Genomic DNA, 18411 nt, shown 5'->3' on the forward strand with positions numbered 1-18411 from the left:
GTATATGGAATTCCATGACTAATATTGTCTCAATTGTTAATTTTGACATACCTATCGCACACTAAAGTCTTAATATCGTACGTTTAAGGCTTTTTTTAATGTTGTAGAATGACGGGATGGGGAAAATAATGTGCTGATAATGCCCAGATAGGTCAGTTTTCAGACAAAATCTTTATTTCAGTGTTAATACTTTCTGTGACATTTTTAAGGTGGACTGCTTTGAGGTTTTCCCTCATGTAAAATGAGTGCCTTGGCTCAATAAATGTAGAAATACTGGTCTTCATCTATATGCTGGACCTTCAATAACAGGAACCACAGGCTCAACTTCTTTGACCGCATCTGGTTGCCTTTGCTTACCATCGGACATTTAAGGTGTACTTGAAAAATAAATCAATTTAGGGTATTGATGACTTTTTTTCAAATCACCCAATTGGACATTTTATAGCCGACTAGGAATTTGGTATCGAATAAAACAAGTGATACATAAAATACTGTCAATCAGAGTAAATAGCGATCGAAAAGCAAATAGGATGTGCTCATTTCCGAGTGTTCCATGGAGGCAACAGCAACCTCCTCGATCCTGGGTGTGTGCAGTCAGTCCCAGTCAGTCAGTGGAGTCCGTTGACGGGGGCAGAAAGCACCAGCAACATCGCAACGTGCGTCCAGCTGTGCCTGTCATCTATCACCTTGTCTGGAAACTTCTCCCTTTGCACCAACTGGCGGGCCGAAAATGGGAAACTACCCGAGTTAGTTCTCGAAGAGGACCTCAATTCAGGGACGGACTGCCAAAAGTGCCAGGTTAGTTAGCTCTCCGCGTTGCCTCGTCGCGAGTTATTCGCAGCCACGGCGCTTATTTCATGTCAGAGCGAAAACGCGTTGAAATGTTGCAAATGCCACATTTGCACATCGGCCTGCTCGCCCGATTTTTGCAGCCTGCTTGCGATTTTGTCCTGTGCCATCGTTTAGACTAGCAAGCTAGCCAGCTAACATTAGCAAGTGAAGTTAGCTTGGAGGGGCGCGTGCATGAGTTTGACTGATGCTCCACTTAAGCTGTCATGCTTCCAGGTTCTGTTGGGATCTTTTGTTATGTTGTGTTCGTAATAGACCTAGCAGACATTTGATAAGCGCGTGTAATCGAGATGGTGAGCGACTTTACACAGCTTTCCTGTTTTGTTTTTTTAGGCTCATCCAGTGAGTCAGTCACATCCTTCACATCCAGGGAGGTGATCCAGGAGCCCCGGTGGAGATGCAGACCTTCCTAAAAGGCCGAAGAGTCGGCTACTGGCTCAGTGAGAAGAAGATGAAGAAGCTGAATTTTCAAGCTTTTGCAGATCTGTGCAGGTATGTGGCAACATATTCAGTACACGTCATTTGCATGAGCAGCAGAAGCTCAAAAGTCCAGCACAAGCCATTCCGTGATGCTGGTTGGTTTCCAAAACTATTATTTTGAAAACAGAAATGGCTTTTAGTGTTTTGCACACCCTGGTTTTTAATCTCAGCTCAGTGACATTTGACATTTCTATCTGTGAGAGTGTAGAAATAACGCTTGACGAGCACAAAATGGATAAAAACATTTCACTTGAACTCAAGATAAAATATGTCCACAATTGCAACAGAGTTGCTGCGACTGTGACATTTTTATGCAAGTCGAAACGTGCCAGAATTTATACCACATGTATGCTTTCCATTCTAAAAGCGGCACTATTTACACTTGAAGTCATTTTTCAATCTTAATTGAATCATCATTGAATCATTATTATTCATGCATGCCTCTTGTTAGACCAGAATATTTTTTTTTTGCGGTTTACATGAATGCACGGAGTGAATACCAGAGTCGAGCTCTTGGTTGGCAAAGGTATTTCATATGTCTTGAGTAGAAGCTTGTTGAGACATGGAATTCAGAACAAGAAGTGTGTGTGAGTGTGTGTGTGTGTGTGTGTGTGTGTGTCCGTATTGAATGCGTCAAGTGCTCAAGGCACAGAAACCTAAAGATGAAGGTCATTATTTTGAAGCAATTACAGTCCAATGATTAAAAGGGATGTTCTAGAATGTTTTTGAGGTTTTAGCACAATACGCTGATAATAATTACATAATAGGAAGCAGTCTGGGGGTGTTAATACTTTGATTCTTTAAAGGAAATTAATTGATGATTTTGCCTAATGTTCTGCAAAATCCTCATCGCTGGCACTGATAGTAACCAAAATATAGATATATTTGATCGTCTTCATTTTTTTCCATTCATAAATTGAATTTGAAAACAGAAGTTGTGTTTGTGACACTGGAGGCTGTGACAAATGTTTTACCTTGTTGTCTATCTTATCCATCGTCAACACTGTCAAAAGTTATGTAAGTTGTCAGAAGTAGGATATGATTTTCTCAAGCACTTGCAACCTTTGAGATCGTATTATATTATGTCTATCGGATTGGGAACATGCTCCTGTGAACTTTTAGCCTTAGGTTGGTTGCAAAATATAAAAAAAAAAAAAAGAATGCAAATCAGTGTTTGAATTAGGTCGACGGCTCAGTCGAGTGTGTGAAGTGTCAAGAGGGTTAAAGTGACCCGATTGAGCTGGCACAGATTACCACACTGTAATCCTCAAAACATTTTTAATCTCTTTTAAACTCCCAAGCAACCTTTCTAGAACTTGGACCCAGACCTGAACCCACGAGTATTTTACCGTGGAAGGTGAAGACAAAGAAAGACAAACACAAAAAAAACACTGGTTTTAGATTTTTTTACTCGTCACTTACAGTAGTTCTCTTTTGGTCAATATTTCCTCTGTGACTGTTTGAGAAATGAAAAGTCATCTTCATGAGGAAGGAAAAGATGGAAGTCAGACTCTCACATGTCAACATGAGCCGCATTTTGTCTTATCAGGAGCTCGGCATTACATTTCTTGAGAGGTTAACTTAACGAAAACCCACAATTAAATATTGCACAAGTGCTTTGTTCCTGCCTGTCTCATGCAGCTGGATGAAAGAATCCTGAGAATTAGACGCGCTCACTCAGCAATGCTTTCAAGCCACTTAGGCTCATGACGGTGTCCTTGTGTGCGTGCGGGACAATTTGAAATCCTCCCCACCCTGCTCATAACTAGCTTGTAAAATAGCTGATCCATTATGGACATTTCATAATGCAAAAATCCAATTGCCTATTTCTCTGAAGACCAAACACATTAGTCAGCGGATAACTGCTGTTTTAGCACACGGGCAATGTTGATTTATCATCCACTCTGATAAAAAACGTTCTGTTGCAACATTTTTATTGGCAACATGGTGTTAAACTCTGACCGCAACCTGATTTCTGTGAGATTTGCTAATTTCTCAGTTGGACGTCTGAGGTTGAACACAGTCTAGTCCGGAAGGAAACATTGTAACACAAGAATTAATCATTTTCAGGGTCAAGGTTTAAGTAACATATTAGCACAAGTTTAGAAATATGGTTAGATATTTTGATAAAACCTAAAAACAATAGAACACGACGTGTTCATTGGACTAATGGCCTTCCGGTTAAAAAAAAAAAGAGGACGCTCTCTGTTGCTATACAAACGCTCATTATTTTTTTTATTGCGTTCTTTTAAATAGCTGACACGTCACAAAGATTTTCCAAAATACACAACACATGCGGACAGAGAAAACAGTTTTCACAGGTGTGTATTCTGTATCTTCTGCAAAAAAAATAAAAAATGATTGTAGCTAAGCTACGTCTGTGTGTATTTTACTGCAACCAGGTGGACAGACTACGCAAACTAGAATGAGCAGACATTGCCTGATGATTCATCATTTTCTTAGAGTGCGATAACGGAGTGTTTTATCTAATTAAAAAGATTCCATCCCATTGCTACAAAGTAGCCACTAAGATAGAAGCCCAAGTCGCGAACTTGTATTTCGATGGTTGAAGAGAATTTGTGCAGATACATTGAATTATTGTAACAAACTACTATTGTTATCACGTCTCAGTTTATTCCGGGTCACCGACACACCCTCTGAACTTTGTAACCCGTCATGTTGCGTCAGGCAGCAGGCCCGTCTTAATTTACGATAAAAGCAGAACCAAAGATTTAATGGACACATGATACCACCTCTAACAATAAAATCTTGTGATTCCCTTTTATTTTTTATTTATTTATTTATTTTTTTTAATTTAATGTGATGCCGGGCCAGCTCAGTTCTGTCGCTCACGTTCATAGACGACCTCCATATTTAAGACTCCATCGACGAGCGCATTCGCGGGGCATGAAACAAGCCAGCAGCTGCGGTATTAAATGTCGACATTGTTGTGTAGCGGTGAATAGCCGAGCTGCTGTTGTCATGGGGATGGAACCTCAAAAACAACGAGGATGGACAAGGCCAAGTGCGAAAGCATTTTTTTGTTGTTGTCCTCGGTACAAATTGCTGTGCAGTTTTTGTTTGTTTATTTTGTTTTCTGCCTGCCTCAAGCTAAACACTCTCTTTGTTGCAGACTTTGAATTATGACAGTACTGCGGCTGGCTAAATGATCTTGGTGTTTCCAACTGTTAATTTTTTACACAGTGTCGACGTGACCAGTCTGGTGGAATGAAATGCTGTTATTGTAAGAATGTTTCTCTTACAAGGAGTCGGCTGGTTGCTAAGCGACCAATTTTTAATTTAAAGTATGTCTGATAAGTAAAATGTTCTCAGGCTCTGAGGAGTGTGTGTGTGTGAGTGTGAGTGTGTGTGTGTGTGTGTGAGTGTGTGTTTGTGTGTGTATTTGCAATGGATGCAATGAATGGTCCTCTCTCTCTCTCTCTCTCTCTCTCTCTCTCTCTCTCTCTCTCTCTCTCTCTCTCTCTCTCTCTCTCTCTCTCTCTCTCTCTTTCTCTCTTATCCTGTCACGGTCATCATGAAGTATTATTAAATTATTATTGAAGTGTAATAAATAGTAAGCAATTTTTCATGCACATACTTGACCAGAATCCATTGGACATATAGTACAGTGAATTGTAATAACCAAGGGTAACTTGAAAATTGGTCTGGGCAATTACTTATCTTTACATTCTCAAAGTACGAGCCCTGAAGTCATTATACTTTTTTAATGTCATATATTGTCACGTTACTATGACTAGATATATTATTGCCTGTTGCTTTTTTCCCTGCAATTAATACTTTGTATTGTTTCTTTTTCAGGAAAAGAGGGATAGAAGTAATCCAGGTAAGTTAATATATTTTGCTTTTTTTTAAATGCAGACTGAATATTTTTTTGGTGCTCCAGCAAATCATAATTTGCATCACCGGTTTTATTTTTCCTTCACGCTGCTGTAGTTCCTCCTTGACTGTTATTTTCTTCACTGCTGCTACAGCATTACAACATAATTGTTCAACTTTGATTTTTTGTCGTAGGGGCGGTGTACAAGGCAGCCATAAATACAAGTGAACAAAACATTTCCCTCTGCAAGTACATGCTGCACTTTCAGTAGGCTAGTAACTATTCAATACAAAGTCCTGGGAGCTCAGTGCTAAAAAATGCTTGTCAGGAAGATGGAAGAGAAATTGATCCGAGCTTTTCTCTCAGGCAGAGTATCCTGGTGCGGCACTTCCCCCCTTTACATTTTGCAATGATTTTTTTTTTTTTCTCCCTCGTGCTACACCGTCGATTGTAGAACACCCAGTTCGAAACCGGTCATGGGAATAATCCCAAAGTAAGCATGCTTTGCCTCCCACTGCGCTTTCAGCTATTCCGAGGCTCAAAGCAGCTCGCCGAGCCAGCCACTTACAACAGCCAGCCCTCCGCACCTCAAAAAGCATAAACGTAAAGCGACGCTGTCAATGCTAATTAAAAGAACTCGTCTTACACTGACACCCATTGCCGCCGGTGTTTGTACTATCTGTCCTGCACCCAATTCCAGTCTGAGCCTTGCACTGTAATGGCCATATCACAAGGGAAGATAATGACAGCCATTGTAATGCCTCAGCCCTGTTACACAAGTCTGTGTACAAAGCTGACTTCTCCTATTTCCCTGCTGAATTATGTGCTCTACAATCCATCAACTGTGTGGTTTTTTTTTTAATCAATGTTGCAGTTTCTTCTTCAGTGATAGGCAAAATACCTTTTTTTTTTCTTTTTTTTTTTCCTCTGGCTCCTTGAAGTATTGTGACTTAAGTGATCGTCATAAATATCTGTGCTAAATAAAAACACCGGAGAAATCTAAAGTAGAATAAATACGTTTATTTAAGCAACCTTGCCGCAGGAGTCAGTCTGACTAATGACACTGATAAGAAATCAACCGTGTATGTTCTTGGATGAATTAAATGGATTTTTGGTGAGGAAAAAGAAAAAATACTGCCATGGGCTTGCAATTAGACCGAGGTCAACTGAGGAGAAAAAAAAACATTCCGGTGCACGATATAATTTATTTGCTCATTTCAAAAGTGTTGATTAATGTCCGGTAGAGCAAGACTTTTGAATTTGGTTCTGCTGCAAATGATCCGCATTGGCAAGGTGTAATTTAAATCCATGTCAACCACACCCTAAGCATACATATATCATGTTTACAATCACTACATGCATACAATCCCGACATCAGCAATATTTAAACGTATATGTGGAAAACAATCTTTTTTTTTTTTTTTTTTTTTGCAACCCTTAGGACTTGATTTTCTAATTTGCACGTGTGAAAACTTTGCTTTATCACAGTTGTCACAGCTGAAAACAGAGACGACTTTTGTTTTTTATATAATTATTTCTTCAGGCTATTTTTTCTGTTTCACATCCACTATTGGATTATAAGACTCCCTCATCGCTTGCTCCTCTCCGTGTAATTTTTCACCAGCTCATCAATAGTGACCCCTGTGCCTCGAGCTCACAAGGGCCCATTCTTGTTGGAATCTATGCATTAACCCGTCTGTATCTCGGCGCTGATGACATTAACGCACCGCCCTTTAAAAAAAAAAAATGATATTCACTCTCTAAAACCGGTCGCAGGAAATCAATTCCGTTTGACTGCGCTGTTCAAGGACAGTTATCGAGTTACTCGTTTTATTATACGGCGCACAATAGAGTAGTTGGCAAAATTTCTTTCACAGACTGTCAATATTAAATATTCTTATTTTTTAATCAGTGGACATTTTTAATCAGAGAAGCGAGTAAACTTTCTCAAATAATATATTTGGAATTGAGCCACCAAATGTTTATGTAATGTAACCTTCCTGTTACTGTATGTTTATCCTCCAAGACACGTACTATGTTGTCTGCCCACTAATATGTCAAGTGCCACAATTGATGTGTCATTCATCACCGGCTGAACTTTGCGTACACAAGCTTAGGAATAAAGGCGATGCCAGGTGACATCAAACCGGGAAAGCAACTTGACAGAGAACAATCACCTTACCCCGTCAGCGGTTGGACTAATTGCCATTTTTAGGTCAACAAACACAGAACAATAAATCTCCTCCTTCTCCCCCATCGGCGTCATAGAGCCAAGGTTTTTACTTACTTTTTTTTTTGGAGCAAGGTTAACTCAAGTTTCCTCTTATGACCTCTGTCCCCAGTGTTTGGGTAAAATATTTTATTTCCCATGAGTGTAGGCCAGCCCCGGTACAGAGTTTCATCAAAGCTGAAAATATATTGGCCCTGACCTAGCCTCTCCCCTCAGGATCCGGCGTGTTTTTTGTGCCGTCCATCACTAACCGTGGCTCTCTCGGTCCCGGAGGGTTCGGCAGAGACGTCAGTTGACATTTCTGCTTTTAGCTTTTAGCAGCACATCAATGACTTTACCGCTGGGTGGGTGGGAGCTCCAAAGCAGGCTCATTCTCTCTGTGCACAGGATGAGTTTCATTCTCTCCCTCTTTGCCAGCAGATTTTTTTTGTTTATTTGTTTTTGAAGACTTGACCTCGACTTGACACCAATACTAATATCATGGCAGAATACAGCATGCTACATCTTTGGCTCATGGGACCATTGTGGCGGCTGCTCATGTTTTATTCTCAGGTGGAAGTTTATCCACAGGTTATGAGCGTTGACTTAACCATCACGGATCTATTCGTGTCATGACCTACATGTCTGCCATGTGCCTCAACCACTGCGAATAATCCGCTCACTAAAATATCCATAAACCATTTGGGGATTTTTTTTTTTTAAATTATTATTCTCGCTGTTAGCTAGTAAAATATCATCATATATTAGTTTCTATTGACGTGTAGAAGATGATTGGGCGGTTGCTTTAAATCGTGCGTCACCGGTCTACAGTCATGTAAAAATCTGTATTTAGCAAGATTTAGCGGAGGAGTGACGCCAATCAAAGGAACCACCATTACGACATACACAAAGCAGCAGGTTGTTTTTCTTTTCTTTGTTTTATAGCAGTTAGCTTGGGAATGTTATTTTCCCCTGCATTTGCTTAACCTTTTACAAAATGAGACCAAGCTATTCTGGGCTTTGTTTTTGTAAAAGACTATAATGCCCCTTTTGCTTCTGCATGGGACTGACATGGCCCAAAACCGATTGTAATTGTATTTCCATCGACAAAAGATCCTCGTCAAGAAAATTCATTCTTGCTGTGGTGTTGTCATTTTAGAATGTATGGAAAGTATGACAAAAAAATAAACACACATAGTCATGCTAGCTTATGCTGTTGCTGTGCCTCAGCTCACAACACTGCAATTTTATGCTCCATAGTCTCCACTTTGCTGCATCGGTTCGTTTTCTTGCTCTGTCTCAGTGTGCATTATTGTTTTCCATTAGCCACTGTAATTATGCTCTTGAGCAACATCACGTTGTAAATTCTCTTATCTATTTTAAGTATAGCTACTGTTGGAATTTACTTTCTCCAGGAAGTGCTTGAAGGAAATTATTAAAAAAATCAAAGGATGTTTTACTGATTCACACCTTGGTGAAGGAAGAAGGCTGCTATAATACTGAATGTATCACTTCTCATAATCATTAACTTCGATAGTGTTCCTCTGAATGTGGCCCGCCCTTGACTAACCGAAACCACGTAGCATTGATCGCCCCCGGTGTGACTAAGGTATTTAATACCAGGCAGGTTTGCATACTGTAGCTTCTGCACTCTGACCTTGGTAGGATTATTTGCACAGGTGTTTCAATATTTTATTTCATTTTGCATGCGTGACCTCTTCAGTAAAAAGTTAAGATGTATGAATTGGCCCGGATTAGGTTTTTTTGTCCATTCAAGGAATCAATCTGCTTTTAAACGCGGTATGTTGACCAAAGTCGAATGAATACATTTTATCAGTCAGACATTTTGTCTTGGTGGTTTTTATTTAACACAAGGCCAAGGTCTGTGTGGAGATTTCAAAACATGTTTATCAAAAAGTACACTTTTCACTCGTCCTTGCACATTGGAAGCTACTCACTCATTCTGCATGACTACTCCAGCTTCAACTCCCTAATTCAGAGAACTACCCACTGCCACAATTGTATTTAGAGATGTTCTACTTACAAACTGTGCAAACAGTTTCCTAAATTTTCAACAAAGGTAAATCTGCGTTATATCACTTTTGACCATGTCGTGTAAAACCACCATGAGTCAAATGTCTACCCCTTGTTTGAACCCAAAGCCAGATGTACACTTTTCTCCCCAGTTGGACCTCAGCCAACCTCTGGAAGAGCAGGGTCCCCTGGACGTCATCATCCACAAACTGACGGACCTCATCCTGGAGGCTGACCAGAACGATTCTCAGGCTGTGCTGCTGGTGCAAAGAGTGCAGGTATTGCTCACTGGCACTCCACCAAATCACAATGACTTTGTTGCAACAAACACCCTCATTTTAACTTTGTGACGACTTCGGATCACTCCTCGGTACTCTTCTTGTTCTTCCCGGAGGGAGACAATCCTCTCATATGGATAGTAGGTCACTGCACCAAGTGGTACGCTGTGGTCATTATAAAAATGAGTGTTTGTTTAGCTGGTTGATGTTAAAATGACTTGTCGTTGAATCGCTTTCGATATTTATGTGAAAGGCCTAAAACATCTGAATGTGTTTCTTCCTCAGGGACGCAAAAATAATCCGGGGATTGTCCTTATCAATGTGTTCCACTAAACTCCCGAAAGATTTGTATGGCTTTATTTTTGGCAGCAACGCGTTTGACTTACATAATGGGCTTTCATCGGCAACCGCCATTCCGATCTGGGTAAATCCTAAAGATGAATTCTTCACATCTACAAAAAGACACGCGTGCGTTAGGCGCATGTTTAATTTTAGGCAGGCGCGCGTGTGACGGCGCCGCTGCTCTTTTTTTTTTTTTTCAAAGAGCTGTAATATGAAGAGGCAGCCTGTTTGTTTAATGCACACGTCAGCCAGCTCCAGCTGACAGCGTTTGTGTGTGTCAGAAAAGAAATTGCCGGGAAGGTTGGCGGAGAAATCCACCGAGGCGAGATGGAAGCGGAGATGCGGCGCTGTTACGTAACACAGGCAACCCCGCGCTGGCCCGACTGTCGGCCGTGCAGGGATGCTGTGATATAATCCACACAGACCGGCTGGCACGCATCTCATTATCTGTCAAGTGAGGCATGCAGACCCATAAACGGAATGTCAGTGTTTAGATGACATCCCCAAACGCGCCTTTTCTGTGCTTTCCATGTGAGCCGCAAACATTTTACTTGTAAATGTCACAAGCCAATAAAAAGTCCAAGTCATCTATCCATCTTTGTGTCTTCAGGACTACATCGATGCCCACCCCGAGACCATCGTCCTGGACCCCCTGCCGGCTATCAGGACTCTGCTGGACCGTTGCAAGTCTTACCAGCTCATCCACAGGATAGAAAGCTGTATGCAAGGTGAGAGCAAAGCACCTAAGAGAAATTCATCCACTCCACAAAGCCCAGCAACCAAGTTCTGTCTTTGCTCTCCCCTTTCCGCCATTGACACTCGGCTAACGTATGATCGCAGCGTCACCGTTTGCTTGAAATATCCTCTCGTCGTTTCCGCGCAGATGTTTAATCCCCCCAAGGCTCACGCCATAACTCCTGCGTCCCTCCTAAAGACGGCATCTTTCTATTTCCTGCCTGCCAGATCCGTATGTTTGTCACAGGCAGATCGGAACCTGTCTCCCTTCGTCTCTTTGTTGTCGAACGCAATCAAGTCATCAGCGGCGATACGGGTGCATTCCCTACCCACTCATACTGTAAACACACCTGTGACTCATGCACATTTCCTGTTGCACCATACATGGCGAGAAGCTTTTTTTTTTTTTTTTTAAGGTGAGGTTGCCGGGATGTAGTGATTAGAGACGTCGGTAGTTTCCTAAAATAGAATCTCAACAAGACGTCTTTTTCTCCAAACACACACGTTGGATGTTACGTAATGCCGAATCGCTGTCCCCTTCTGTGTAGTTGGTTTGAAAAGGAAGATAGCCCCCCCCAACCCCCCCACTCGGCTTCCATCAGTGGTGTTGGCCCTGCATGCCAAACCCCCTTGACAACTGTGGTTTGCTTTAGACACAAACACTGAGGGAAAGACATAATTTGACACCACACCATCAGCAAGCCTGTGAGGAAAACACAATGTGATGGCGTCACATTGTATTTTATCTCCACATCAATGTTTTTGTTTTTTATGAAGAGTGGCTGAAAGGATACTTTGCATTCACAACCTTGTTAAGTGATTTGTGTTTAAAATAAGATCTCTGATTATTTTCAAATCCCCCTTTGCTTAAAGAAAAATCAAAGATGATAATATTAAAAACAAGATGTTGTTTTTTTTTTCCCCAACACCAAACAAGCTTTGAAACCGTTTTTACCCTCAAACAAACATTTGTCATATTTTTAGCTGTGTTAGTATAAACAGTGCATGATCTTTTTTGATCTCCCAAAGTCACTAAAAAAAAGTCCTGACAAGTAGATTTGAATTTCATCGATAGTCGATTCCTTGCTCAGCCTTACTTCCTCGTCCTTATCAGCAGGGAGCACAAGGCCCGAAGCAGCTCGGGCTGCCAGAGAAAAAATGCTTGGAAAAGGCCAGAGAGCCGTGACTCAGACTAGTTTTCAATAGCAGGATGCACTTTCTCTGGAAAATGAAGCCCTCTTAGATACCTTGCTTGCGATTATTTTCATTCATCTCAGAGCATTGAAACAATAACAACTGGATTTGTATTTTTGTTTCATCAAGTCATCATAAAATGGCCTCAGGCACGCAGCATCCAGATGGTGCGTTATACTAGTAACTCAATTTAAGTGCAAGAATTAGTAGGGGGAAAAGCTAGCACATTAGCAATAATAGACTAGCGTCGCCTAGTATTGTGTTACGCTTTGGAATCTACGCTTTCCTTTTGTATACTCATCCCCCGTTTTCATAGCTCGGGACTGTTTTCACGTTGTCAAGTCAACAGCTTTTTCAAAGTGATCCGGATAAAACGCTCGGATTTGTTCACAGGGAACAGATCGTCTTGAGGTTCCTGCACCTTGGGCGTTGAATCTGTGCACGGCTCAACATAGCAGTTGTCCTGTTTATGCGGGAGATTAATAATTAATCATAGTTTCAGCCTGAGAAAGACAAACAGTCAGGGAGTGCGGACACTCACTCCTAGCATGCGCCATATTACTGGAAGCAAAAGCCACAAGGCGACGTGTTTGTCATAATGCTTTGTGAGTGTATGCTGATGAACAATCCAAAAATCCCCCAAATGATTCATGAATCTAATTGGTGGATAAGCTCTCTTGGAGATAACACAATGCCTGGCCATGTATGGACTTCTCTTTTCAAATATTGCAAATGCAGCTGTCGTATGGGAGAATGTCATGGTTTCTGGAAAACAAGCTCTAAATAGCAACAGGAAAAGATTGGCCATGTACCTAAAGAGCAGCACGCTCGCACGCTCACACGCTTCATGTAACATGAAAGTCTTCTCCAAAGGTGCTAGTTTGAAACAAGATGGCAAAAGTTGCAAAATAATCCCACCCTCCCTTTTTATTCAAGCTAAACCGGGTTTTGCACGTCATACTCCCACTTTCCTGATGAGGTGCTGGTGATTGATGGATCACTCAAGGTCTAATTCAAGGTTCTTGGCTAGAGTAAACATTTTAACAGTTGAACCTCTGAATTCTGGGATGCCATTTTTCACATGGGAAATAAATAACTTTACAAGTAATGTTTTGAGTCACACCCTTGACTAAAAATACCTACAAAAATGTTGCAACATCATCATAAGAAAAATAGCACACCAGTGTTGAACTTTTTAAAAACATACAGTAAACATATTTCAATGTAATGCAAAAAATTATTTCATATTTTCATGTATTATCTATCGACGTGTTGCTTCACCGCTTGTGTCAAAGGGTTAAAACTACCACAACAGCCCGTCTATGGCGTTTTGCATTAAGCTAGAGGACCAAGTAAGGACAGGCCTTTGTTTTCTGCTGTTATTGGCGGTTGGAAAACTGTATTGTCCAACTTTTGGGGTGATTATTGGGCCTCTGACTTGATGCAGCAGATTAACTACGGGACCCAAACAGAAACCAATGGAAACCGTTGGTGACATTTCAAAAGGAATCCTATAATAAAGTCCCGTAAACGTCCTTCTGGGCTCCGCTCAGTCTGACGCCAGCTCGCAGTGTTTAGACCAGGAGTGTCAAACTAATTTTTTTCGCAGGCTGCATTGTAGTCACAGCTTCTTTCGGAGGGCCATTATGACTGTCAACCCAAATAAATGTATGAGCACCTCATATTATATACAGTAAAAACTACAAAACTCCTTTTCAAATCAGACGAGTAAAAACTGGTTAAATAATTTAAAAAAAAGATATTGAAAGTGAAGACAATTTGCAATTCTAGTAATGACACGAATTTGATGTACAATTTGTTTTCACGGGCCACATAAAATGATGTGGTGGGCCGTATCTGGCCCCCAGTCCTTGAGTTTGACACAAGTGGTTTAGACAGAGCCCTGGATTGATACCCACCCACTCCACCTGCACGTCATCTTCCTCACCTCCAACGTAGTTTGGAGCCAAACGTCATCACAATTTTTACAGCGCAAAGCCCTCATTATTATACATCTGCTCTTTGCGTCTTGTAACATTTTTCATTCGATTCCGAGAGCTGACATTGCTCATTAGTATTTGGCAAGCCGGAGATGTAAAAGGCAAAGTTTTTTCCTCGAAAAGACATTAAACCTACTAGAATAACACCGTGAGTGGGACAAGACGGATGAGATGAGCGATCGGTGACCCTGGACACTTCCTGCTTGCAGAGGCAGTATGGGATCCGACTCAGCTGCACAAATCTCACTTTACTGGCACATATTAATAGGAATTTTACTTGTTCCTGTCACTGCCCCTTTTTAAGTCTTCATTCCTTTTACAAGGAACAAAAATAAAAGCACAAATCATTGGTGAGGCCCATTTACAATCCTGTAACAGTGTGATGGCATTTTTATCCTGACATCAATACAAAAGGGATTCTTCAAAGTATTTTCTTTTGAAATGCTCAAGTCTCTCCATTGATTTTTTTTTTTTTTTCTTATCGTTTCCTTAGACGAGAGGATTTGCTCTCCTCCGTTCATGGTGCTCAACACCGAGTGCTGCCCGGATGTGCTGGAGCAGATCAGGAATCGAGGACTCACATTCCCCTTCAGTAAGTCCTCCCAGCCCATCAACACCTATTATGAAATAATCTTTCGCTGAATATACGTGTCCAGTTCCTATGTTGTCATCATTTGACACATTTCCCTATTTTCATTTGCTTCCCAGTTTGCAAAACTCGAGTCGCCCATGGAACCAACTCCCATGAGGTAAGTGGCGCCTGCTGAATCAGCAACACTTTTTATGACTGACACAATTCCGTTCCAGACAACCACACTTGTTAAATCTGTTTGCCAAACTTTATTGAGCCAAGGCACATATATTACCATAAAAAATTCTAAAGGCAAGATACACAGTTTATTAAAGTAGCTTCTGCCCTCTAGTGGAAGGCCATTTAATTGTGTCTATGTTGGTGGTAGAGATAGATGAAGCAAAAAAAAATATTTGTAGAAAATAAACAATGAATCTTCAGTCATAAAATATGTTGAATCTAAAAATAAGTTGTCCTAAATCAATCGCTCAAAAGTCTTGACAAATGTTTAAGTAGGTCTTTGTGACCTCCTTCCCCCCAGATGGCTATTATCTTCAGCGAGGATGACCTGAAGGACGTGAAACCCCCCTGCGTCATTCAGAATTTCATCAACCACAATGCCGTGCTCTACAAGGTATTTGTGGTTGGAGACTCCTACACAGTGGTGGAGAGGCCCTCCCTCAAGAATTTCCCCGCCGGGCCTGCAGGTAAGCAAATCAGGAAGATGTTCCCCCTTAAATGACCAATAAAAGATCTTGTAAAATGTCTTTATAGCCCCTTGAGAAAGGCTTTTAGGAAGAATTGACTTTTATCCAAAAGGCTCAAATAGTCCAACATGTTCTAAATTCCCCAATGGTACAGTGTTCGTTTATAAACAGTCTAGATAAACTCAGCCAGCCTCTTCTGGGACCAAAAAAACTAGCAGTGCTGAGAGGACAGTTGGGAGACAAGAGCGTTTCCTCAAAAATTGGAATTTGTCGCCACCTACTGTTTACAATAAGCAATTACAGTGCCGGTTTGTTTTTATGTATGACTCACTTTTTCTTTGTTTTCAGACAGGAAAGCCATTTTCTTCAACAGCCACAATGTTTCCAAGCCAGAGTCGTCCTCAGACTTGACCTCGGTATGATCTTACCAGCACATCTCAAAAATCTATATAGATCATAGATTTTCATTTATTGGGTGTGGGTCGATTTATTTTGTGCTTTTAGAGGGAGAACGTGGAGGGTGTATCTCAGCCTCCCAACGACGACGTCATCCGAGAACTGTCCAGGCACTTGCGGCAGGCGCTGGGCGTGTCCTTGTTTGGCATTGACGTCATCATCAATAACCAAACTGGCCAGCACGCCGTCATCGACGTCAACGCCTTCCCTGGTAGCTCCACGTCATCCTTAAGAGGATTTTCTTAAACCTCTCATTCAAAATCTTTTGCTTATTGAGTTGGAATTATAAAACAATTCTGACATAATAACCTTGAGTTATTTACGTACATGTGACGATCTTCCCGGGTCGCTAGGTTATGAGGGCGTCCCTGAGTTCTTCAACGAGCTGCTCAACCACATCAGCAGTGTGCTCCAGAGCCATGTCGGCCCATCCGACCCATCTCCCGGCGGCGAGCCACCCAAAGGTCTGAGCCCCGCTGCCGCCGCCTCCCCGTGGATGGTGGAGGGCGACGCGGGACTGAAGGGCGCCCGCCACCAGCGGCTGGGCTGCAGCTCGCCCATGTCGCCCAACTTTCAACAGCACTGCGTGTCCACCATAGCCACAAAGGCCTCCTCCCAGTGACTCTGGCCCGTACCGCCCGGCCCCGGCAAGAACACACACACTGTCACAACGGTGACAATAACAATGATTACTAAATCATAATAATTCAAATGATAATATCTCTAATCACAACCTTTTCCAGTGTAGTCCTTGCAAATGATGGTGATTGAGTGTAAAGCTTTTTCCTCTCTCTTTTTGCCTTTATTTTTTTTTTATTTTTTGTCCAATGGGACTTTTGTCAGTACTGTAATGTGAACCTTTTGGGAAGTCATTTGTCTTTGCTGCAGTGACACCCAGCTCGGCATTTTCAGACTGGGGAAAGATGTGCCACTCGATGTGCAATGTGTGTGTGTGTGAGTGTGTGTGCGCGTGTTGTGCGTTGTGTTCAACACCACTGACTCCTCTATAAGGGGAGGGAGCGTGCGTTTGAACTAAAAGATAAGCTGTTGACTTTCCGAGTGCCATCAAATTTTAGACTTGATTTGAACAGCTGAGAAAGAATTCTCAAAATGACCAAGTGAGTGCAAGAAGACATTCCGCTTTGTTTCTTTTTTCTTTTGTTTGTCTGCTTTTTTGTTCCACAAAATGAACTCTGCGAGATTCCATGATGAGATTCGTCACAGCATTTCATAGAGTCAACTGTCTATTTTTTTTTTTTCCCTTTTATGCTCACTGCCTTCCGAGCGTAATTTATTCCACTGATTGTTTTAGATCAAATATGCCGTCAACACTTTAAAGGAGATGATTAAATAACTAACATTGGTTAATGGGGCAGTTTGCTTGATTGGACGCCCCACACACAACTTTTTAAACATTCAGCTGAATGTGAATCCACCCAATCAGCTGTAAATGTTTAAATAGCACATGTGGGATGTGATTTTTTTTTCTTTGAAAATGTATTAAATGGGATTTTATGGGAAATCGTTTTATATGAATGACAGCATGTGAACAAATGTATTTACTAGGAGAAAAGGTTTTCCTTTCTTAAAAAAAGAAGACAAATTGGAGAACAAAGGTGTTAAAAGGGATAGATGTGTGCAAAACAGCCAAAATCTGGAAATTTGTCTTCCTCTAAGTCTGCTTCCTGGACACCTCAACTATTCTTCCTCATCCATAGGGTTGCATTGGCAATGGAATTAAGTCTGCCTTTTTCCACTGGTCAGATGGGAATAAGTATTAAGCAGGAAATTGATGTTATGACCCTTGGAGGCCCCGCCCCAGATATGGAAAAGGCTGCCCACCCCTGCTGTAAAGTCACATCATCTCACCAGCACTCAACACACTTGACCTTCATTTGAAGGCGTAGCCCAGGGGTGTCGACCTCCAGTCCTCAGGGGCCGCGTTCCAATATGTTTTCCAAGTTACCCTCGTTAAACACACCTGAGGGAAAAGTTGAGGGCATTTTCATGTTCTGCAGGAGCCTAACTTTTCACACAGGTGCACTTAATGAGGGTTAGAGGGCCGCGTTCCAATATGTTTTCCAAGTTACCCTCGTTAAACACACCTGAGGGAAAAGTTGAGGGCATTTTCATGTTCTGCAGGAGCCTAACTTTTCACACAGGTGCACTTAATGAGGGTTAGAGGGCCGCATTCCAATATGTTTTCCAAGTTACCCTCGTTAAACACACCTGAGGAAAAAGTTGAGGGCATTTTCATGTTCTGCAGGAGCCCAACTTTTCACACAGGTGCACTTAACGAGGGAATCTTGGAAAACATGTTGGAATGCGGCCCCTGAGGACTGGAGTGCAACACCCCTGGCGTAGCCTGAAGGGGGCAGGCTTAGAGGAAGCCTACATGTTCTGTTTTGTCACTTTTACATGACCAAAAAAAAATAATAATCCTACCTGTGGTCACGTGTAAGCCCTCGTGTGAGCCCTCGTGTGATCATGATCAGCAAGCTCGCTTTCCACTTTCAAAATGTTTACTCCTTGGGTGTCATGTACAGTCGGTGTATATACGCCTAAGCTTGCTTCCATACAGTGCGTTGTTTAGTATGCATTGTCATGGAAAGGAATCCATAATTTGTTTTTTAATCAGTCAACTCACCGAGATGAAATAAATGAGTGGAAATTTCTCTGGCTTGTATTTATAAGTCATGCTGTTAATAGTGTGTGAAT

At 41.6% G+C, this 18411-nt stretch overlaps 1 protein-coding gene across 2 annotated transcripts; it reads left to right on the top strand.

The window, feature by feature from the left end:
• Positions 1–580: 580 nt before the first annotated feature.
• Positions 581–18368, top strand: itpk1b (inositol-tetrakisphosphate 1-kinase b). 2 transcript variants are annotated; one of them, XR_007485706.2, is made up of 12 exons: positions 581–798; positions 1183–1341; positions 5149–5173; positions 9563–9688; positions 10641–10758; positions 14453–14551; positions 14668–14708; positions 15072–15237; positions 15586–15653; positions 15742–15904; positions 16047–17607; positions 18031–18368. XR_007485706.2 is itself a non-coding variant. In XM_049740070.2 (11 exons), exons 2-11 carry the CDS (start codon positions 1247–1249, stop codon positions 16313–16315), a joined length of 1170 nt encoding a protein of 389 aa, XP_049596027.1. In that variant the 5' UTR covers positions 581–798; positions 1183–1246; the 3' UTR covers positions 16316–18368. The 2 variants fall into 2 exon arrangements, 1 of the variants encoding a protein (XP_049596027.1); XM_049740070.2 differs by having other exon boundaries at positions 16047–18368.
• Positions 18369–18411: the final 43 nt, after the last annotated feature.

The sequence above is a fragment of the Syngnathus scovelli genome, chromosome 14 (genome assembly GCF_024217435.2).
Source record: "Syngnathus scovelli strain Florida chromosome 14, RoL_Ssco_1.2, whole genome shotgun sequence".
NCBI lineage: Eukaryota > Metazoa > Chordata > Actinopteri > Syngnathiformes > Syngnathidae > Syngnathus > Syngnathus scovelli.

Bases quoted from the DNA above. Each gene is read 5' to 3' on its own strand.
- itpk1b (XM_049740070.2), top strand. From the start codon at position 1,247: ATGCAGACCTTCCTAAAAGGCCGAAGAGTCGGCTACTGGCTCAGTGAG. The intron at 1,342-5,148 runs GTATGTGGCAAC...TTTCTTTTTCAG, and splicing joins GCTTTTGCAGATCTGTGCAG to GAAAAGAGGGATAGAAGTAA. The intron at 15,238-15,585 runs GTAAGCAAATCA...CTTTGTTTTCAG, and splicing joins TTTCCCCGCCGGGCCTGCAG to ACAGGAAAGCCATTTTCTTC.